The sequence below is a fragment of the Pristiophorus japonicus genome, chromosome 1 (genome assembly GCF_044704955.1).
Source record: "Pristiophorus japonicus isolate sPriJap1 chromosome 1, sPriJap1.hap1, whole genome shotgun sequence".
In the NCBI taxonomy this organism is placed as follows: Eukaryota; Metazoa; Chordata; class Chondrichthyes; family Pristiophoridae; genus Pristiophorus; species Pristiophorus japonicus.
In genome coordinates this window covers 218077324-218101552 of record NC_091977.1, presented here as the reverse complement: position 1 = coordinate 218101552, position 24229 = coordinate 218077324, and the positions used below count along the sequence as shown (strand labels likewise).

Sequence of the window (24229 nt, the reverse complement as noted above, 5' to 3'; positions counted from 1 at the left end):
CAAATTGACTGTGGTAAACTCTACGGCATTGTGCACTTAGATTTCTAACAAGCATTTGATAAAGATCTGCATGAAAGGTTGCTTACAAATTAAGCTCAAAGCTGTGGGGATTCATGGCAGATTTTTGGTATGGATATGAAATTGAATGGTAGAAATGACATGTATTGGTTAGATGGGTAATGTCAGGCTAGGGGGATGGACGGAGAGAGATGTCCCAGGACCACTTACATCAATCACTTGCATGTGGAACCTCAATGCCAGTTGGTTAAATTTTCAGATTATACCAAACTAGGTGAGGCAGTGGAATCAAAGGAGGCCGCTGCGAAATATTACATAGAGGCTGATTTTGATGAACTTACCGCCCACTGCCGCCGACATTCCTCTACTCGAACCGCCCAGTGCCACTTTTGACGTGGTCTGGAGTGGGCGCGAGGGGAGAGCCGCCAGGAAGCGCCTGCTGACGTCAGCGGACGGCCGATGCGATTAAGTAGACTCCCGCCCGCTGAGATGCCAGATTGGTGTGGGCAGGAGTCGGCAGCAGGACGGCGGTGGGCCGCTGCATGGAGACTGGTCTGTCCTGAATGGTGAGTGTCAAGATCCTGTAAAAAAAAGGTAAGTGGAATGTTTTAAAATTATTTCTTTACAGGTACTTACCTGGATGGGGTCCCCTGAAGGTCCTCAGATGTTTTTTTTTGTTGGTGATGATTTTAATTTTTACCTCTTCGACCCTCCATGGGCCCGACTTCATCCTCGGCGGCACTTGGGCAGCAAGCACCTCTGCCGCCGAGAATGAGACTTACCACTGGCTGCCACCCAGATTGGCGGCGTACGTCGTTGATTTGCTGCCCGCCGACCTTCAAGGAACCTGGGTGATGAAAAATCCCGCCGAAAGTACCGTGTTGTACCTTGGCAGCCATCGATGGCACTTTTGGCAGCACTTGGGCAGGCGGAGGCCTTGACCAAATTTGACCCCATAGTATTTTAAAACTGCGAAGATTATCTAAAGTATTTTAGCATTTAAGGCCTAGAATTTATGTGTGAACGTGAATTTTATATAGGTTGAAATTCTAAATAAAGGAAGTGGTATAAATTAAGTTTCAGGCCAACTCTGAAATTTAAGCCCTTTAATTTCCATTTGTTTTTAATCAAAATATATCCTACTCAGTTACACAGTACTGTTCCATTCCAAACTCTGCCTATTTTGCTGAAACTTAAAGCAATGAGCACTAACTTACATGACTAAAGTCATTCTGTTTTGTTATGCATAGCGCACAGAGGAAATCTTCCTCATTTCAATATTGAGCGTATGAAAGCCCAACGCAGTGCCCCGAATTCCAGGATGCACATGTTGTATAAACTGGCTGGGAGTGGTAGACGATTAGCACTGCCCTAACTCTTCTGGGATCTAGATTTGAATCAAGTCCAAAGCTAATGAGATGAAAGTCACCTCTGCTGGCTATAAAGACCCCATATTAAATTAGGTTTGGGCAGTCTTCACGCAATACAGCTTGCCAGACCTCTGCTGTGCAGCTGTAATGTCAGTGCATGAACTGTTAAGAGGCTGTGAACAAATCAGTGTGAACAATGGAAGAGATATACCTTTCAACTGTTGCTCATATGGAGCAAATCGGAGAATCTATGTTTAATATGGTGTATGCCACTTGGTCTACACGTCTGTCACCACAACTCTCCAAACTCATCAGGCCCAACCTCTTCAAAGCCCTCTCCCCTTTCCATATGCAATGAATGGTATTTCCTAGAAATCTCCACCACCTGTTACTGTCCTCGGCCTCTGATTATGTGTCACGCACATTTGCCTTTAGCAATAAGAGCAATTTGAATTAAAGCAAGGCCAATTGGCAGGTGAAATTCTTTTAACTTTATAATGTATATTTGTCCACCATCCTCATATTAGATTCACTTATTTCTCAGTTAGTAAAAACAAAGCCCTTTAACTTGATAATGCTTTATTTATATATCATCATATAAATATATTTGTCCTTTGTTGCTATTTCACAGTAATGTTGCAGACATACGTTGGCAATCTCGCATGCTCCACTGCACCGCAAGTTCATCTGGTCTCTCATGCATTTTCACGCCCCTTGGGGCTGATATTCACTTGGGGAAATCAGCACTGATGGGCAATAAGGGCCTAAAAATGGAGGTCGGTACCTTACTGCCACATGAACCCCAACAATTGTCCCACTTTGTTTTTCACAGGGAGCTACCACTGAATGGGCGAAGCGCCTGCTTGAATCAAGCGGTCGGCCTCTTTCCCAGGTGTTACACGCCCACGTTACACGCTCCATCCACATGTTGCACGCTCTACCTACATGTTACACGCCCCATCCACGTGTTACACACTCCACCCATGTTACACGCTCCACCCGTGTTACATGCTCCACCCACGTGTTACACGCTCTGCCTACGTGTTACACTCCACTGGTCAGTTGGCCAAAAGTGGAAACTAGCCTCCTTATTCCTGCTGTGTCTACGTGGACAGTCCTGCAGCACCGGAAATATAATTTATTTTCTCAAATATCCACGTTTTGGTCAGTAAATCTGAACTTTTGAATTGCATGGCCAGCCATTTCGAAAAGATTTTACACTCTTGTGCGCTCCACAGCTGCATAAAATATTCATTATTTATACTAGTTCAGTGGCAATTTAGATGATTCGTCAATAGAAAGAAACCATTATTATGGTGCTGATGATCATCCAATTCACCTGGTTATTTCTTCTATTGACAAAATCAGCCATAAGAAAATTGGTGACCATTAAAATGTACAAGAATGAGTATAAAAGGGGGAAAGTATAGCAACAGATCTGTACACCAGCACAGAGAGTAATCTACATATGTTCAGCAAGCACTCAAGTTTTGACTTCAGTGGAATATTTTAGCTTAAAGTGGTCCTGTAATTTCAGAGGTCTGCCAACGGAATGCAAAGAATTAAAATACAACTAATACTAAACGGAAGTGTGTTAGCCCTCATTCTTCCAATGAGGTCCTCCTCTGTACATCAACTATCCAGCTGTTCGTCCTTCTGGATCTTTCTTGAGATTGAGGATGGAATTCCAATGTATACAGAATCCTTCTGAAAATCTTGGAATTTACTTACAAAAAGATAAAATAGAAAACATTTGAATGAGAATGTAGTGTGTTAAAAGACAAAGTGACAGTGAGTTGCTGCTGTAGACAATACATCAATATAAGAAAGTAACTGATGAACAAAGCACGAGAAACCAATGTATGTCTTATACTGGCACAAAGCTGATGGTTGTGATTATTGCACCCAGCACCTAAACAACAAAAGATTTCTCACAGACAGTTGTATAACTCTCATCGTCCAAGTTTCCAGGCTAGAAATACTCTCCATACATGTTTCCATTTTATGCATTTGCTGACAGAATTAGAACGAAAGCTGTTCTGCAGAAATTGTATCAAAGGCCAGGAAAACCAAATATTGTATCTGTGAGTGAGCCTTCTGTTCTAGGTATATTATTTTGGCTCCACGGTTTCAAAAAAGGAACACAAGAGAGATGGCTGCAAATATAATGCAGAACACAGGTAAGTTAAGGGTAGTTAGATGAGGGGACTTATAAAGAGAGCCATGCTGAAAATGTACCTTCTTGGGGTGGGGCGGGGTGATGCCTTTAGACCTTTACTCATGATTTGTACAGGGAACTTTGGTTGGAAAACTATTGACTAAATGCTTGGGATCAGTATTCTATCTGTCATTAATTCTATGAGTACTTTAGTGCCCTATTTGCTTCTTTTTCTGAAAATTGTTTGATATTATAATTTCTATCTAGGTGTCCAAGAGGCAATTGTGGTTTGTCTGAATAAACAAACCCGAGAGACAGTGGATGAAAGTCTATGCATCATCCATCGGCGTCCCCCACAGCTCCTCAAAGTCTGCAACCTAGGGCCATGCCCGCCAAGGTAACCTCACATTCATTGATGTGCTTGTTTTCTATTTTGACTGCCAAAGCAAATACTAGCAACTCCCCTGCTGGCTAGCTGAACAGTGCATCATTGAGAATGGAACTGAGCCATATAGTCCAAGAAAGTCCCAAGTGCAATGCCAGCCTGTGCTGTGTTAACTGATCTGAGCTGAGGCAACAGGAAGGGTGCTGCTACTCCTGTCAATGCCCCATGGCTAGGTAGAGCAAAAATGGGCCTTTATACACAGTATCTGCATCTTCCACTGTCAACCAGATCGATGAAAGGACATGGGATGCTGATTATGTTAAGGAAATAAGTTTGCTGAAATTTCTGGTGCGTGCTGAAGTAGCTGATGGCTGTCGTGATGGTATAATAGCTTCACTCAGTGCCTCTGGACCACAGCTGGGGAAATCGTCTGAGGTTCCCGTTTCTGAATGCAATTTGGTGGCACTTGCTGGAAAGTGTACAGATCTAGAATTCTGATAAGGACAGGATCCAACTGTGGAGTCCTCCACAGTAACATTGCCTGATGACCCTCACTGTCTAGGCTCACACCTGTGGTATAGATACGTGGGTGCGGTTTGAAAGGATGAGAGGGGTACTGGTTTCTGCAATGAGCCCTGGGTGAAGCAGTGCCTCCAGGAGAGGAGGCAGAAATTGTATTAAATATTGCTTTGTTCCCATGTCTTATGATTGCACTTGATTGCCCAGTAAGCACTCTCAGGCATGCATTATTCTCTACCATCATTTTTAAAACAAAAGTAATTAATTCAGAGCCCTGGAGTGTTTGTATTTCAAATATCTGCTTTACATTTTTGCTTAAAGAAAAAACAGTAGAACTAAATTGACACATTTTGCTGCTTTAAACAACAGGTAAAATTGACATTGAAAATGTTATATTGAAGAAAACTTGTTCATAATTTAGATGCATCATCGTAGATTTGTAGTTGTCATCCAGTTGTTGCAGCTGCCAAATTGCAGCCAGCTACAGCAAGCTGAGCTGAAGGTCCCAATGAGATTAGATTTTGTGATGTTTCTGTAACATTACTTCTGGCCTATCCAACATGTCAACAGCACATGACTCTAGCCATCTCTATGTCTGCACTGCCTCTCATTATTCTATCACTGCTGTGCAGCAGTTTGCTGTACTGGAGCTTTGCCAGTTTGGAGTAATATCACAACTTGTGAAGCGTTTATTTTTGTTGTCACTGAGTCTGTACGAATCTTCAGTTCTCTGTCCAGAATCTTTCTCTGGCTGATTAAAGTGGCGTCGCCCTTTCAATTATGGTATTTTTCTGCTGGGATGTTTTTCTTTTGTTAAATGGAGCAAAGTAAAGCCAGAGATAATTGTCCATTAACACTTTCCTGCCTAAAGCAGCTGTGCGTACCCACAAGATTAAAAGAAAGAAGGAAATGGCTAACATTTCTGGATCAAGAAGGGTTAAAATAGCATAAATTTGTGATATTTCACCAAGTTTGACTTGTGTTGTATGGGGATGAATTTGTGTCATAAGTATAAAATTAATGTGAAAATTCCAATATAAAGATTTTGTATAGCCATATTTTCAGTTCAGGATCCATTAACCCTTTAAGGACTTATATTCTTCATGCCTTCATAGATACTTACTGCACAGGAGACCAATAAGCTAGTTGGAGTGAGTTATCCAATTAGTTCCACTTCCCTCCCCACCTCTGCTGCCTTCATTGGTTCTATTGAAAGTTGTGTTAAAATAAACATAAATCCTGAATTCAAAAGCTTTTAATAAACGATAATCCCTTTGTTAGTGTATTAAGTTAGTTTATAGTTGATGGGTCGTGACTTACACTTCTGAAGCTGCAGCTTAGGTACATTGGATTCAATCTTAGATGAAGCTCCCGGGATCCTGTACTCCTGTGTAGTTGTTATTTTTAATATGAATTCCAAATGCTCATACTGTTGTACCTAAATACAAATTTTTTTCATTGGTTTTAAACCTTTGTGACTCATTAAAAATATACTACCTTCTATTGAAGTTTACAGATGTGAGATTTAATGTGGGTGATGTGTCTCTCACGCATATTGTATGCGATCAACATATGAAATCTACTGACATGAAATGGATATTTCTAATGAGCCACGAATGTAGTAATCATTGCAAAATAAAATATTTACAAGAAAGGCATTGATTAGAAATTACACTCTTATTCAGCACTGTTCCCTTGGAAAATGAAATATCTGTATCATGATGCTGCATTCTGTATTGTCATCATCCTGCTGTACAGGCATCTGGGTTTCATGGCACAATACCCCATACTGGTATTTTAATACTGACCCTTTGAGTTTTCTGGGATTTTTTTCAGTCAAAATGGAAAGAGCAGATGGTTCAGAATAGGGAGGGGGAGAGGAGAGGAGAGATAGAAGAGAAAGGGAGAGAAGACTCACTGGTCAACAATAGGAAGGAAGGAGCAAAGTTAACTCCATGTCTTGCTTGAGTTGTGGTGTTTGCGAGAGCAACTCCCTCTGGGCTTTCTTTGATTCAGTAAACTGTCTCTAATGAGCACAGGCTGGAAATGAAGGAAGTAAAACAATAAAATCTTCACTGCAGGTACAATGATCTAGACTTTTCTCGCAATGAGTTATGCCTGTGTTGCAACTTGAAAAATAATTGTGCCAGTTGGCTGCAGGAGATGTTACATGAGGCACGACACATAAAGAAAAAGAATGAAAGTCTTGCATTTATATAGCACCTTTAAGCACCTCAGGATGTCCTAAAGTGCTTCACAGCTATTGAAGTGCTTTTGAAGTGTAGTTCACTGTTGTAATGTAGGAAACGTGTCCTAACATTGTGACATGATTTACAACATTGCATAGTATGCATTGCTAAAGGCTGGGACAATTGGAGCTTTCAAGACTGAAATCAATAGAATTTTGTTGGGTAAGGGTATCCAGGAATATGGCGCACATTAGTCAAATGGAGTTGAGGTGCAGATCAGCTATGATCTAATTGAATGGCAGAGCAGGCACAAGGGGCTGAATGGCCTCCTCCTATTCCAAATGTTCCTGTGGTTTTGAGGTACAGTAGCATACTGTTTATGTTATTGGATTGGTAATCCAGAGGCCTGAACTACTAATCCAGAGGTGTGAGTTCAAATCCCATCACAGCAGTTGGGGAATTTAAATTTAATTAATTAATGAAATCTAGAAGAAAAAGTTAGTATCAGTAATGGTGGCCATGAAAATACCGGATTGTTGTAAAATCCAACTGGTTCACTAATGTCCTTACCTGGTCTGGCCTATGTCTGACTCTTAACTGCCCTTTAAAATGGCCACTAACAAGCCACTCAGTCGTATCAAAAACTGCTACAATGGACTGCAGCGGTGCGATAAGGCAGCCCACACTCACCTTCCCAAGGGCAATTAGGAATGGGCAATAAATGCTGGCCTTGCTAGCGATGCCCACATCTCGTGAATGATAATCTCCTGCATAATCAGTGGCAAATCCGGAGAAACGAATCAACAGGGCACGACCCCAGAGGGCTGTGGATGCTCAGTTGTTAGTGTACAGTTGTGAGGTCCCAGGCCAAAGGAACCTCACACCGGTTGCTTCTGTCCCAGGCCGAGGGGACCTCGCACCGGTCCCGGGCCATTCTGGGCCGAAAGAACTCTGCACTGGCCCCGGGCTGAAAGGACTCCACACCTGCCCACGCCTGTCTCTGTGGTCGCACACCAGCTGTTCATTGTGCCGACAGATTCGGGGAGACGTTGAACCGGCCAAAGGGATTCCGAGGTCGGCGTTCAACCGGCCGAAGGGACTCTGGACTGGCGCTGAACCGGCCGAAGGGACCGCGGCGGCGGCGTTCAACCCAACGTCTTAAACTCCTAACCAACTTTTCATTAATTTTTAAACTTTAATCAACTTTGAAACTTTTTAAACAATTTGGTAGCACTTTTAAAAATTAAATTTTAGACTTTTAATCAAAATACTTTTAAACATCTATTATTGAACTTCATCTTTGACTGTTTAACAACCTTTAGAAACTTTTTAAACTGGGGAAACTTTTATAACCTATAATTGATTTACATTTTAGACTTTTTAACAACCCTTAGAAACTTTTGAAATAAATTGGGAATCTTTATCAACTTTTAACTTTTAAAATAACTTTGGAAGTCACCTTCCTAATGCCTGGCCCCCCCAACCAAGCCTCGGGCCATCTACCATCAATGGCGCTACTCGGCCCTGAGCTTGCGGTCAACACTTCGCCGTAAGCAATTGGGCTTATAGAGCTGTGCCTGGTCTCCAGTTGTCTTGGACCCCCTTGCCACTGGACCAAGACCTTGCTCAGCTAAGCCCGTGTGGTTACAGGTGTGCAGCGGCCGCCCCATGTTAAAAGAACTCACACACAGGCATCTTCCACTTCGTCAGTATGAAGTTCGGGACTTGGAACGGCAGGACCCAATCCCAACAGCAACAGGCCGGAATGCTGCACTGCCATAGTTGTCCGGAAACTCAAACATTTTGACATTGACATCGCCGCCCTAAGCGAGACCCAGAGGGCAGGGGAAGGCCAGTTGAAGGAACATGGTGGAGGTTACACCTTCTTCTGGAAAGGGAAACCAGAGGCAGAACGCCGCATTCATGGAGTCGGCTTTGCCGTCAAGAATGAGCTGGTCGACCGCCTCAAAGACTCCCCCTGTGGGGTTAATGAACGCCTCAAGACTCTTCATATTACCCAATCCCGGAACCAATGCGCCACAGCCATCAGTGCGTATGCTCCTACACTTGATGCAACGGATGAGGCTAAAGAGGGTTTTTATTCCAACCTCGAGACATCCTTGTCCCCCGTCCCCACGGGCGACAAATTGATCCTCCTGGGTGATTTTAATGCCAAGGTCGGCAAGGACACAGCCCTCTGGGGAGGCGTGATTGGCAGAGAGGGGGTAGGGAAAGCCAACTCCAGCAGTACCCTACTCCTGACAAAATGTCTAGAACATGAACTCCTCATCACCAACACCCTGTTCCACCAGCGGGACAAATACAAGGCATCGTGGCAACACCGCTGCTTCAAACACTGGCACCTGCTTGACTATGTCATCGTCCGAGCCAGGGATCGCAAGGATGTGCGCATCACCCGTGCCATGACAGGAGCAGACAACTGCTGGACGGACCACCGCCTAATCCAATCCATCATCAACATTAACATTGCCCCAAAGCAGAGGGGACAGCAGAAGCAGTTCCGCAAAAAAGTTAATGCCGGGGCACTTAGAGACCCAGCTAAGAGAGCCTAAAACAGCCAATGTCTCATAGCCAATCTGGCATGCCTTCATGACCCTGAGATGCTGAATGCCCACAGCACTTGGTCTGCCCTCCAAGCCTCTATAACCAGTGCCTGTGAAGAGACACTTGGTCACTCAACCAGAAAACATCAGAACTGGTTTGATGAAAATGATCACGAGATCGAAGAACTAATAGATCGCAAGCGCAAAGCATTTCTGAGCCTCAAGCAACAAGCCAACTTGGGAGCTGCAAAACAACATTACAGAGGGCTCAAGGCTTAGGTCCAACAAAAAATCCAGGACCTAAAGAACAGGTGGTGGATGGAGAAAGCACAGGGAATACAACAACTGGCTGACAGTCACGATATGCGAGGATTCTTCACTGCAGTCAAGGCCACCTATGGTCCAAATTCCCAAGGCCCCACCACATTACTGGCCAAGAATGGGGAAACACTCATCAAGGACACCGAGGCTGTCAGGGCCCGATGGAAGGAGCACTTTGAAGATTTCCTCAATCGAGACTCTGCCTTTGACTCGAGCATGCCGCAGTATGCGACCCGCCACCAACTCAGTGAAACTTCAACGTTGCACGAGGTAGGCAAAGCCATAAAACAGCTCAAGAATAACAAGGCTACGGGTGCGGATGGAATCCCTGCTGAGGCGCTAAAGTATGGCGGAGAGGCGCTGTTGGCGCGGATACATGACTCATCTCTCTCATCTGGAGGGAGGAGAGCATGCCAGGAGATCTCAGAGATGCAGTGATTGTGACCATTTTTTAAAAAGGGGACAAGTCCGACTGCGGCAACGACAGGGGAATCTCCCTGCTATCAGCCACTGGGAAAGTTGTCGCTAGAGTTCTCCTCAATCATCATCTCCCTGTGGCTGAGGAGCTCCTCCCGGAATCACAATGCGGATTTCATCCCCTACGGGGCACAACAGACATGATCTTTGCAGCGCAACAGTTGCAGGGAGCAGCGCCAGCCCTTATACATGGTCTTTTTCGATCTTGCAAAGGCCTTTGACACTGTCAACCGTGAGGGTCTATGGAACGTCCTCCTCTGTTTCGGATGCCCCCAAAACTTTGTCAACATTCTTCGCCTGCTTCACGATGACATGCAGGCCATGATCCTTACCAACAGATCCATTACAGACGCAATTCACGTCCGGACCGGGGTCAAACAAGGCTGCGTCATCGCTCCAACCCTCTTCTCAATCTTCCTCGATGCCATGCTCCACCTCACAGTCAACAAGCTCCCCGCTGGAGTGGAACTAAACTGCAGAACCAGTGGGAAGCTGTTTAACCTATGCCGCCTCCAGGCCAGGTCCAAGATCACCCCAACCTCTTTCGTTGAGCTGCAGTATACGGACGACACCTGTGTCTGCGTACATTCAGAGGCTGAACTCCAGGATATAGTCAATGTATTCACTGAGGCATACGAAAGCATGGGCCTTACGCTTAACATCCGTAAGACAAAGGTCCTCCACCAGCCTGTCATCGCCGCACAGCACTGCCCTCCAATCATCAAGATCCACGACATGGCTCTCGACAACGTGGACCATTTCCCATATCTCGGGAGCCTCTTATCAACAAACGCAGACATTGATGCGGAGATTCAACATCGCCTCCAGTGCGCCAGTGCAGCCTCCGGGCATCTGAGGAAAAGAGTGTTTGAAGACCAGGCCCTCAAATCTACTACCAAGCTCATGGTCTACAGGGCTGTAGTAATAACCACCCTCCTGTATGGATCAGAGGCATGGACAATGTATAGAAGGCACCTCAAGTTGCTGGAGATATATCACCAACGATGTCTCCGCAAGATCCTGCAAATCCTCTGGGAGGACAGGCTCACCAACATCAGTGTCCTCGACCAGGCTAATATCCCCAGTATTGAAGCACTGACCACACTCGATCAGCTTCACTGGGCAGGCCACATAGTACGCATGCCAGATACGAGACTCCCTAAGCAAATGCTTTATGCGGAGCTCCTTCATGGTAAATGAGCCAAAGGAGGACAGCAGAAACGTTATAAGGACACCCTCAAAGCCGCCCTGGTAACGTGCGACATCACCACTGACACCTGGGAGACCCTGGCCGCAGACCGCCCGAGGTGGAGAAAGTCCATCCGGGAGGGCGTTGAGCTCTTCGAGTCTCAACGCAAAGAGCATGAAGAGGCCAAGCACAGGCAGCGGAAGGAGCGCGCAGCAAACCAGCTCCATCGACCCCTTCCCTCGACAAATACCTGTCCCACCTGTAACAGGGTCTGTGGCTCTCGTATTGGACTGTTCAGCCATCAAATAATTCACTTTGGGAGTGGAAGTAAGTCTTCCTCGATTCCGAGGGACTGCCTAGGATGATGATGATAGATAGACTGAGATCGATAGGTTTTTGGACACAAAGGGAATCAAGGAATATAGGGATAGGGCGAGAAAGGGAGTTTTTGTAGAAGTTCAGCCATGATCTTATTGAATGGTGGAGCAGGCACGAGGGGCCAAATGGCCTACTCCTGCTCTTATCTTCTTATGTTCTTTACTTGCTTGCTTACAGCTTCGCGGTTATATTGGACAAGCCTATCCTTGCGACTGAACTTCCCCTTTGGAGGGAGAGAGCTACTGTCCTTCTCGAAGCCCCCTTCTCAGCTTCTTCCCAGCTCTTATGCCCCTTTATTCATGGCCTCCTCCTCTTCTGGGGGTACAGTACGGGTTTTCCAGAGCACTACTGAATTTTGCCTGCTGGCAACCGCAGACTCCCTCTTAGTGTTGAAGACCTCACCAGGAGCATGTCCTGCAGATAATCAGCCCAACCCAGGAAAATGAGTTGGGATCAGGATGACTGCAGAGGTTTTACACCAACCCTCCTACATCAGCTAAATGCCCACAGGAACATTTAGCCTTAAATATTTCAATGGGACTTCTTTTGAATGATATGGATTTGTTGTAATAGTGCATTGTTCTGTTCTAAAGACTGGATCAACTGGGCTTGTATTCACTGGAGTTCAGAAGAATGAGAGGGGACCTCATAGAAACGTTTAAAATTCTGACGGGGTTAGACAGGTTAGATGCAGGAAGAATGTTCCCAATGTTGGGGAAGTTCAGAACCAGGGGACACAGTCTAAGGATAAGGGGGAAGCCATTTAGGACCGAGATGAGGAGGAATTTCTTCACCCAGAGAGTGGTGAACCTGTGGAATTCTCTACCACAGAAAGTTGTTGAGGCCAATTCACTAAATATATTCAAAAAGGAGTTAGATGAAGTCCTTACTACTAGGGGGAATCAAGGGGTATGGTGAGAAAGCAGGAATGGGGTACTGAAGTTGCATGTTCAGCCATGAACTCATTGAATGGCGGTGCAGGCTAGAAGGGCCGAATGGCCTACTCCTGCACCTATTTTCTATGTTTCTATGTTTCTATGTTTCTACATGGGCTAATTTTACAAAGTAAACATCCCTTTTTGCACACCAAAAAAGTGAATGTTCTATCAGTTAAAGTAGGTTGTCCGTGATTTGGCTGGTAATTACCACAAATACAGCACTTGGTCCCCATTTGTTCCCTCATCTGCTGAAGGTGCTCACTCCTGCTCCCCATGGGCTGACAATGCATTCACAGACTATTCAATTATCACAGTTGATCTGGACTGACCCCATCCCATCTACTGCACGTACGTACTCGCTATAAAGGGGTATGGATTGGCAGTATGAAGCCTGGTTGATTGTGCTTCTCCCCCAGGGGTGCTAGTTGTCCACCCAGTGTACCCTTCTGAGACCAGGATCTTCAGCACAGTTCAGTGTTTGAACCTTGGACCTTGTGGTCTGTACAACATTACATGTGACAGGGTGGTACCTTTTCTCACTAAGCCTATTGAGAGTGATATAGCATCTTAACCCAGGAGTGAGGACTCCTTTATGGCAGCTGGCACACCATTCAAGTGAAGCTCTACACCTACTCCCTCACCCACCCCTCTATAGTGTGTAATATAGTGACGACTGAAAGCTAGCAAAATACAATCAGCTGGGTGAGCCAGAAGACCTTGGGACTCTAGCTATCATTATCGTCTGTTTGGTAATCAAGTGCTGCAACCTTTTGAGCATAGGAACAGGAGGAGGCCATTCAGCGCCTTGAGCCTGTTCCACCATTCAATTAGATCGTGGCTGATCTATACCTCAACTCCATTTAACTGCCTTTGCTGCATATCCCGTGATATCCTTAGCTAATAAAAGTCTATCAATCACAGTCTTTAAAATTTCAATTGTCCCCCAGCATCCACAGCCTTTTGGGAGAGGTGAGTTCCAGATTTCCACTACCCTCCTTGTGGAAAAAGTGCTTCCTGATTCCATTCCTAAATGGCCTAGCTCTAATTTTAAGATAATGCATCTACTTATCGAATCACTTTATAATTTTACAGATCTTGATTAGATTTCCCGTTGACCTTCTATACTCAAGGGACTACAACCCAAGTTTATCCAACCTGCCCTCATAATTTAGGCCTTTTAGTTCTGGTATCATTCTGGTGAATCTGCACTGTACTCCTTCCAAGTCCAATATATGTTCCTATATTCCCATCTTTCCTAAGGTTTGGTGCCCAAAGCTGAATGCAGTCCTCCAGATGGGATCTGATTTGGGACAACCTATTTTAGCCTGATTGAGGTTTGCTTTTGTAATCCAACTAATGGCATTGATCATGTATGCCATTCTCAAGAAATTATTCATGAATTTCTTCTGAAGTTAAAGTTTGCAATATATGAGTGAATTATTAGTATTCATAGTAAAGTTTAAAGACGTGACCTGAACCTCATAGTAAAATTAGTCTGTTTAGATTTAAGTAGGAGTGATTACAGAAAAATAACCAGAGTGGTGTAAGACACATAACTAATAACTACCACAGCCATGAACTAATTACATCAGCCTGCTTTACCATCGTTATAAACCACCACATCCTGAAGCACATTTTATTTATAAGAAATATATTTTTTAAGTAAACTCTTGTATTTTCATAGATTAAAATCATTAAAATAGTTAACATACCACTTTTTTAGGACAGTTGCATGGTGCACAATTTAATGGTACTCCCCTACCTCCCGTGTGTTAGTCAGATGGAGCAGAGCTCCTTTGCTGTTGAGTTCAATATGGAATACAGCCAGCAGTATAACTCTAGTCTGCTGACTGAGCAATTCACTCTACAAATACCAGTCTCATGTTCTCACAGGGTGCAATTTGCAGTATAACTCTAGTCTACTGACTGACCAATTCACTCGACAAATACTAGTTTCATGTTCTCTCAGGGTGCAGTTACACCAATTAAGCCTGAGATATAACTGCACCTTTGTTAGTACCTGACTATAATCAAGAATTCCAATTGCTGGTGAACAGTTCTAAGCTTTAATCTTTAAAGCCTTTCTGAAGAGTAAGTTTGTTTGTGATTATGATAGTCACTACTCGAAGTGCAATAAGGTGAAGATTGAAAAGGAAATTTTGCTCACCTATTACTAAAATGTACTACTTGAGATACAAAGGTCAAGTTGTTAGGTTAGTAATTGTTTATAGATTCAATGGCTGATTGATTTTGGTTTCAAGTTTGTTTGGTTTGTAATTGTAATTGTCACAGCTGAGATGTTGCATTAAATCAATTCACGCTCCATTTGTTGGAATGATTGTTGCATATGATTAGTAAGGCTAGAATAGTAATTATAATTGTAATTAATGAAAGAAGTTTGGAGAGTTGATAGCTGTTTGATAAAATCAGACCCTTTGATGTTAATTAACAAACAAAGGGGCTGAAATTCAGTACTGCCAGAAAGCTGGCACACCTACCTTGTTTTTGCGATTTTTTTTCGGCCAGGAGCATTGAGGCGGCCGCTCGATCGGTTTTCGACACTTAGTAAATTTTTTAACATTGGACTGGAAGTCAGTCATAGTGGGGGCGGAAGTGCGGCGGTAAGTCAGGCTGAGGGGCGGAAGTTGGGGCGGGATTGAGACTCTGCCGGGTGGTGACATCACAGCATGTGTGCGTCACCATGCTCTTTCCCCTCCGTTAAAGGGGAGAGATACGGGCATTTTTTATCTTCGCCCATTGGGCCACCAGGGAGGGTTTCGGCCGGGCCATCGGCTTAGCACCCAAGAGAGGATGCCAGGCTGCATGCTGGAGGCCCAGCCCAACCCGGGGGGCAATATTTTACCAGCTGATCAGGAAGTCGGCCGGCAAAAATAACAACATGGCGGCCGTGGCAGTGGGCCCTTCCCTTGAAGGTCTGCCGTGCTGCTGGTCCGCACGCACTCAGGATAAGGTGCACTGACAGAGAAAGCTGTCGGGGGCACCGTGCAGGGGGGGCAACAATTTTTTTCCCTAAATATGGGTCGGCATCTTCTGCAGGTGGGGAAGAGCGGCGGAGCACTTGCGCCGGTCATCAACAGTGGGGCGGAAGTGGGGACAGGCCAAATAATCACCGACCTGAATTTGGGTCGGGGCGGCCAATGAACTGCAACATGGCAGCCACTCGATTTCACCGTATGGCCGCTGCAAAATGGCAAAAATAGGCCATATACAGAACCTGAATTTCAGCCCCAGAATTGATGAACATATTTCCAGAGGTCAGAGGTAATGAAAAATTATTGGATTTGTTTTCTATGATTTTACATTGTTCCTCCCCAATCCCATAACAACGATGCCTGAATGACTCCGAGGCTTTGGTCAATGTCATTCTGTAATTGACAGTATGTGAGAGGACAACTCTCCCTATTTTGCCTCCCTTCTTCATGAATGGATGCTTGGTGCTCCACTCTCCCAACATCAGGGGTCACCATGCAGGGAATTCTGGTCACAAACCTTAGTCTTACAGTCAATGCTGCAGTGCACGAGATTGGTGTGTGAGATTGACACTGGCACGGTGTGTGAGATTGAGGCATTGCGTGGGATTGATACGGTGCATTAAATTTTTATTCATTCATGGGATATGGACATCGCCAACAAGACCAGCATTTATTGCCCAACCCTAATGGCCCTTGAAAAGGTGGTGGTGAGCCATCTTCTTCAAAACACATGAGTAGCTTGCCAGGCCATTTCAGAGGGCAGTTAAGACTCAACTACGTTGCTGTGGATCTGGAGTCACATATCGGCCAGACCGGGTGAGGAGAGCAGATTTCCTTCCTTAAAGCATATTAGTGATCCAGATGGGTTTTTACGAAAATCCAATAATAGCTTTATGGTCACTGTTATTGATACCAGCATTTAATTCCAGATTTATTTAATTAACTGAATTTAAATTCCCCAACTGCCGTGCTGGGATTTGAACTCATGTCTCCAGATCGTTGGTGCCTCTGGATTACGAGTTCAGTTAAATAACCACAATGCTACCGTACCCATACCCGTGACATGGACACGGTGCATAAGATTGACGTGGCTGCGGTGCGTAAGATTGACACGATGCCCCGAGATTGCCAATGTGTGACCGATGTACACCCAGATTTTTCAGTATTAGTGGTATATTTTTAAGAAGTACAATTTTTTTTAATAACTGTATGAACTTCAGTATGTGGGAAAAAATACAAAAATGTCCTTGGAATTTTTGTTCCGATTCACAATTAAAATAGCCTAGTCGTTATGGGGGAAATTTAGAACAGAGAACTAGTTCATATTTCACAACCATAATGTGGGGAATAATATAGAAAACATTGACCTCAATATCAATACTGAGTTATGAAAAAATGAATTTGGCAGGAAAAATGGGTATTATGACCTTAGATATCTATCAACTGGAACAAGCTTCTGCAACAATGCTTGTATTTCTGTCTGGCTATACAAAAAGTGATAGAACCAGGGAGAAATTTATATTGAATTTACATTGTGGGAAGACTTTTGTTCATGGCAGAGAAAGTCTGTCTCCGTTTGTCTAGCCTTTCTGTCAATCTATCAGCAAATACAATGCATGTAGTCAGAGCCTGCAGTTAAGAGATTAATGTTACCAAAACCTTTGAAAAAATATTATTCATAAATATCTGGGGAACGAGGTACAGTATTAATCCTAACAAAGCCCTCACTATTCCAGAGAAGACTTATATATTTTGGGAAAGATTCTGACTGAAATGTGATAAAGAAGAAAAAAAATAGACATCAAAAAAAGTCTAACACTGTTATACCAATGGGGCAATTTACATGCCTCTTTTGGCAGGAACATTACCTCAGGATGTCTCTTTGTCCGTTTTCGCGAGAGGAACTTTGACTGAACCAGCAAAGTTAAATGGTCACCACCAGCATCACTTCAACACTCCACCATTTTGTTCTGTCTACAGCCAAGCTAATTACTGGGTACAATGTTAAAAACAGATTCGTCTATATCACATATGAATTAAGCAGCAATCACAGCCAAAGTTCTCAACAAGGCAAGAATTCTTAATCTAAGATCACTGAAAACAGAAAGGTGAAATCCAAATAGGAAAACCCGTTGCCTCATGTTAAATAATTTCAGTTCAGAATCAGTTGCCGCTGTGTTCAAAGTAGAAATCAAAGTTGTATGAAAAAGCAAATAAAAGATTCATTGTTCCAGAAATGTTCACCTCTTTCTTCTCCCTTAACGTCATTCCTCCTACAGTCTTCCTCCTTCTCACAGTCTTCCTCCTTCTCACAGTCTTTCTCCCCCCCACACCTCCCCCTCCACCCCGCCACCCACAGTCTCCTTCCTCATTGCTGTCTAACTTTGCTGATAGTAGGCCCCCAAGGTATGGAAAACAGCCCACGCCGTCCAAGGCTGCGTTGTGGATTTTGATGACCAGGGGGCAGTGCTGTGGGGCGGGGTCAGGTTAGTTGAGGACCTTTGTCTTACGGATGTTTAGTGTAAGGCCCATGCTTTCGTATGCCTCAGTGAAGGTGCTGACGATGGCTTGGAGTTTGGCCACTGTATGTGCGCAGGCGCAAGCGTCATCCGCATATTGTAGTTCGATGACAGGGAATGGGACGACCTTGGATCTAATCTGGAGGTGACAAAGGTTGAACAGGTTCCTGTTGGTTCGATAGTTTAGTTCCTCTCCAGCGGGGAGCCCGCTGAGAGTGAGATGGAGCATTGCAGCAAGGAAGATCGAGAAGAACATTGGCGCAATGATGCAGCCATGCTTGACCCTGGTCCGGACATGGATTGGATCTGTGGTGGATTCGTTGGTCAAGATCATGACTTGCATGTCGTCATGAAGCAGGTGGTGACAAACTTTTTGGAGGAAGCCGAAATGGAGGAGGATGCTCCATCGTCCCTCACAGTTGACAGTGTCAAAGGCCTTGGTGAGGACAAAGAAGGCCAAGGACAAGGGTTGGTGCTATTCCCCGAATTTCCCCATTGAAATTCCCCACATTTCTCCTGTAGTTGTCCTGCGGTGAAGATCATGTCCGTTGTACCCCTTAATGGACGGAATCCACACTGTGACTCTTGGAGGAGCTCTTCAGCCACAGGAAGAAGACGGTTGAGGAAGATTCTTGTGATGACTTTCCCAGTGGCCGACAGCTGGGAGATTCCTCGGTAATTACCACAGTTGGACTGTCCCCTTTTTTGAAGATGATCACGATTATGGCATCTCAGATCTCCCGGCATGCCCTCCTCCCTCCAGACAAGACAAATGAGGTCTTACATTCGTGCCAATAGTGCTTCTCTGCCATACTCTAGTGCCTCAGCGGGGATTCCATCTGCTCCTGATGCCCTGCTGTTCTTGAGCTGAAGGTTGATTTTTTGCACCTCGATGACGACGTCCAACACCGCCTCCATTGCGCCAGCGCAGCCTTCGGTCGCCTGAGGAAGAGAGTGTTTAAGATCAGGACCTCAAATCTGGTACCCGAGCTTATGGTCTTTGGGCAGCAGTGATACCCACCCTCCTATATGGCTCAGAGACGTGGACCATATACAATAGACACCTCAAAAGCACTGGAGAAATACTACCAGTGCTGGCTCCACAAGATCCTGCAAATCCACTGGGAGCATAGACGCACCAACATCAGTGTTCTTGCTCGGGCCAACATCCCCAGCATCAAAGCACTGACCACACACGACCAGCTCCGTTGGGCGGACCACATCGTCCACATGCCCGACACGAAACTCGCAGAGCAAGCTCTATTTTCGGAACTCCGACACGCAAGCGATTCCCAGGTGGGCAGAGGAAACATTTCAAGGACACCCTTAAAGCCTCCTTGATAAAGTGCAACATCCCCACCAGCACCTGGAAATCCCTGGCCCAAGACGACTCCTTCCCCACACTCTTCACCCCCCACACTCTCTCAACCTCCACACTGTCTCAACCTCCACACTGTCTCAACCTCCACACTGGTCTCCCCCCACACTCTCTCAATACCCACACTGTCTCCTCCCACACTCTCCTCGCACACTCTTCCCCCCCACACTCTCCCCCCCCCACACTCTTCCCCTCCACACACTTCCCCCCCACACTCTTCCCCCCCACACTCTTCCCCCCCACACTCTTCCCCCCCACACTCTTCCCCCCCACACTCTTCCCCCCCACACTCTTCCCCCCCACACTCTTCCCCCCCCCACACTCTCTCCCCACACTCTTCCCCCCCACATTCTTCCCCTCCACATTCTTCCCCCCCACACTCTTCCCCCCCACACTCTTCCCCCCCACACTCTTCCCCCCCACACTCTCTCCCCCACACTCTTCCCCCCACACTCTTCCCCTCCACATTCTTCCCCCCCACACTCTTCCCCCCCACACTCTTCCCCCCCACACTCTTCCCCCCCCCACACTCTCTCCCCCACACTCTTCCCCCCCACACTCTTCCCCTCCACATTCTTCCCCCCCCACACTCTTCCCCCCCACACTCTTCTCCCCCACACTCTTCCCCCCCACACTCTTCTCCCCCACACTCTTCCCCCCCCACACTCTTCCCCCCCACACTCTTCCCCTCCACATTCTTCCCCCCCACACTCTTCCCCCCACACTCTCACCCCCACACTCTTCCCCCCCACACTCTTCCCCCCCACACTCTTTCCCCCCCACACTCTTTCCCCCCCACACTCTTCACCCCCCACACTCTCACCCCCCACACTGTTTTCCCCCAAACTCTCTCCCCCCCCACTCACTCCCCCCACACTCTCTCAACCTCCACACTGTCTCAACGTCCACACTGTCTCCCCCCACACTCTCTCAATACCCACACTGTCTCCTCCCACACTCTTCTCCCCGACACTCTTCCCCCCCACACTCTTCCCCCTCACACTCTTCCCCCCCACACTCTTCCCCCCCACACTCTTCACCCCCCACACTCTTCACCCCCCACACTCTCACCCGCCACAGTTTTCCCCCAAACTCTCTCCCCCCCCACTCACCAAACTCCCCCCACACTCTTCCCCCACACTCTTACCCCCACACTCTTCCCCCCACACACTTCCCCCCACACACTTCCCCCCACACTCTTCCCCCCACACTCTTCCCCCCACACTCTTCTCCCCCAGACTCTTCCCCCACACTCTCTTCCTCCCCACACTCTTCCCCCCACACTCTTCCCCAAACACTCTTCTCCCCCCACACTCTTCCCCCACACTCTTCTCTTCCCCCACACTCTTCCTCCCCACACTCTTCCCCCAAACTCTCCCCCACACTCTCTTCCCCCCCACACTCTTCCCCCAGACTCTTCCCCCACACTCTCTTCCTCCCCACACACTTCCCCCCACACTCTTCCCCCACACTCTTCTCCCCCACACTCTTCCCCCCACACTCTTCTCCCCCAGACTCTTCCCCCCCACACTCTCCCCCCCCACACTCTTCTCCCCCACACTCTTCCCCCCCACACTCTTCCCCCCACACTCTTCCCCCCACACTCTTCTCCCCCACACTCTTCCCCCCCACACTCTTCCCCCCCACACTCGTCCCCCCCCACACTCTTCCCCCCCCCACACTCTTCCCCCCCACACTCTCCCCCCCCCACACTCTTCTCCCCCACACTCTTCTCCCCCACACTCTTCACCCCCACACTCTTCCCCCCCACACTCTTCCCCCCACACTATTCTCCCCCACACTCTTCTCCCCCACACTCTTCTCCCCCACACTCTTCTCCCCCACACTCTTCCCCCCCACACTCTTCCCCCCACACTCTTCCCCCCACACTATTCTCCCCCACACTCTTCCCCCCACACTCTTCCCCCCACACTCTTCCCCCCCACACTCTCTCCCCCACACTCTCTCCCCCACACTCTTCGCCCCCCACACTCTTCCCCCCCACACTCTTCCCCCCCACTCTCTTCTCCCCCACACTCTTCTCCCCCACACTCTTCTCCCCCACACTCTTCCCCCCCACACTCTTCCCCCCCCCACACTCTTCTCCCCCACACTCTTCTCCCCCACACTCTTCTCCCCCACACTCTTCTCCCCCACACTCTTCCCCCCCACACTCTCCCCCCCCCACACTCTTCTCCCCCACACTCTCTCCCCCACACTCTTCTCCCCCACACTCTTCTCCCCCACACTCTTCCCCCCCACACTCTCCCCCCCACACTCTTCCCCCCCACACTATTCTCCCGCACACTCTTCCCCCCACACTCTTCCCCCCCACACTCTTCCCCCCCACACTCTTCCCCCCCAAACTCTCTCCCCCACACTCTTCCCCCCCCCACACTCTTCCCCCCCCACACTCTTCCCCCCCACACTCTTCTCCCCCACACTCTTCCCCCCACACACTCTTCCCCCCCCCACACTCTTCCCCCCCACAATCTTCTCCCCCACACTCTTCTCCCCCACACTCTTCTCCCCCACACTCTTCCCCCCCACACTCTTCCCCCCCCCACACTCTTCTCCCCCACACTCTTCTCCCCCACACTCTTCTCCCCACACTCTTCCCCCCCACACTCTTCACCCCCCACACTCTCACCCCCCAAACTGTTTTCCCCCAAACTCTCTCCCCCCCCACTCACTCAACCTCCACACTGTCTCCCCCCACACTCTCTCAATATCCACACTGTCTCCTCCCACACTCTTCCCCTCAGACTCTTCCCCCGACACTCTTCTCCCCCACACTCTTCTCCCCCACACTCTTCTCCCCCAGACTCTCCCCCCCACACTCTTCCCCCCACACTCTTCTCCCCCACACTCTTCCCCCCCACACTCTTCCCCCCACACTCTTCCCCCCACACTCTTCCCCCCCACACTCTTCCCCCCCACACTCTTCCCCCCCACACTCTTCCCCCCCCACACTCTTCCCCCCCCACACTCTTCCCCCCACACTCTCCCCCCCCCACACTCTTCTCCCCCACACTCTTCTCCCCCACACTCTTCACCCCCACAACTCTTCCCCCCCACACTCTTCCCCCCACACTATTCTCCCCCACACTCTTCTCCCCCACACTCTTCTCCCCCACACTCTTCTCCCCCACACTCTTCCCCCCCACACTCTTCCCCCCCACACTCTTCCCCCCCACACTCTTCCCCCCACACTATTCTCCCCCACACTCTTCCCCCCACACTCTTCCCACCCACACTCTTCCCACCCACACACTCTCTCCCCCACACTCTTCCCCCCCCACACTCTTCCCCCCCACACTCTTCCCCCCCACTCTCTTCTCCCCCACACTCTTCTCCCCCACACTCTTCTCCCCCACACTCTTCCCCCCACACTCTTCCCCCCCCCACACTCTTCTCCCCCACACTCTTCTCCCCACACTCTTCTCCCCCACACTCTTCTCCCCAACACTCTTCCCCCCACACTCTTCCCCCCCCACACTCTTCTCCCCCACACTCTTCTCCCCCACACTCTTCTCCCCCACACTCTTCTCCCCCACACTCTTCCCCCCCACACTCTTCCCCCCCACACTCTTCCCCCCCACACTATTCTCCCGCACACTCTTCCCCCCACACTCTTCCCCCCACACTCTTCCCCCCCACACTCTTCCCCCCCCCACACTCTCTCCCCCACACTCTTCCCCCCCCCCACACTCTTCCCCCCCCACACTCTTCCCCCCCCACACTCTTCTCCCCCACACTCTTCCCCCCACACACTCTTCCCCCCCCCACACTCTTCCCCCCCACAATCTTCTCCCCCACACTCTTCTCCCCCACACTCTTCCCCCCCCACACTCTTCCCCCCCACACTCTTCTCCCCCACACTCTTCCCCCCCACACTCTTCCCCCCCCCACACTCTTCTCCCCCACACTCTTCTCCCCCACACTCTTCTCCCCACACTCTTCTCCCCACACTCTTCCCCCCCACACTCTTCCCCCCCCACACTCTTCTCCCCCACACTCTTCTCCCCCACACTCTTCTCCCCACACTCTTCTCCCCACACTCTTCCCCCCCACACTCTTCACCCCCCACACTCTCACCCCCCACACTGTTTTCCCCCAAACTCTCTCCCCCCCCACTCACTCAACCTCCACACTGTCTCCCCCCACACTCTCTCAATATCCACACTGTCTCCTCCCACACTCTTCCCCCTCAGACTCTTCCCCCCGACACTCTTCTCCCCCACACTCTTCTCCCCCCACACTCTTCCCCCCCGCACTCTTCTCCTCCCACACTCTTCCCCCCACACTCTTCCCCCCCCCACACTCTTCCCCCCCACTCTCTTCTCCCCCACTCTCTTCTCCCCCACACTCTTCTCCCCCACACTCTTCCCCCCACACTCTTCCCCCACACTCTTCTCCTCCCACACTCTTCCCCCCCACACTCTCCCCCCCCCCCCACACTCTTCCCCCCACACTCTTCCCCCCCACAGTCTTCCCCCTCAGACTCTTCCCCCCCACACTCTTCTCCCCCACACTCTTCACCTCCCACACTCTTCCCCCCCACACTCTTCCCCCCCCACACTCTTCCCCCCCACTCTCTTCCCCCCCACTCTCTTCTCCCCCACACTCTTCTCCCCCACACTCTTCTCCCCCACACTCTTCTCCCCCACACTCTTCCCCCCCCACGCTCTTCTCCCCCACACTCTTCTCCCCCACACTCTTCCCCCCCACACTCTTCCCCCCACACTCTTCTCTCCCACACTCTTCACCCCCCACACTCTCACCCCCACACTCTTCCCCCCCCACACTCTTCCCCTCCACACTCTTCCCCCC

The 24229-nt window shown here is 48.4% G+C and overlaps 1 protein-coding gene across 1 annotated transcript in view; it reads left to right on the top strand.

Annotated features, from left to right (window-relative positions):
• LOC139260510 (ADAMTS-like protein 1) overlaps positions 1-24229 on the top strand; it is a 456828-nt gene that overhangs the window by 246560 nt on the left and 186039 nt on the right. The window contains exon 15 of the mRNA XM_070877021.1: positions 3814-3943. Within this exon, the coding sequence (XP_070733122.1) occupies positions 3814-3943 (130 nt within the window). The remainder of the gene's footprint in view (positions 1-3813; positions 3944-24229) is intronic.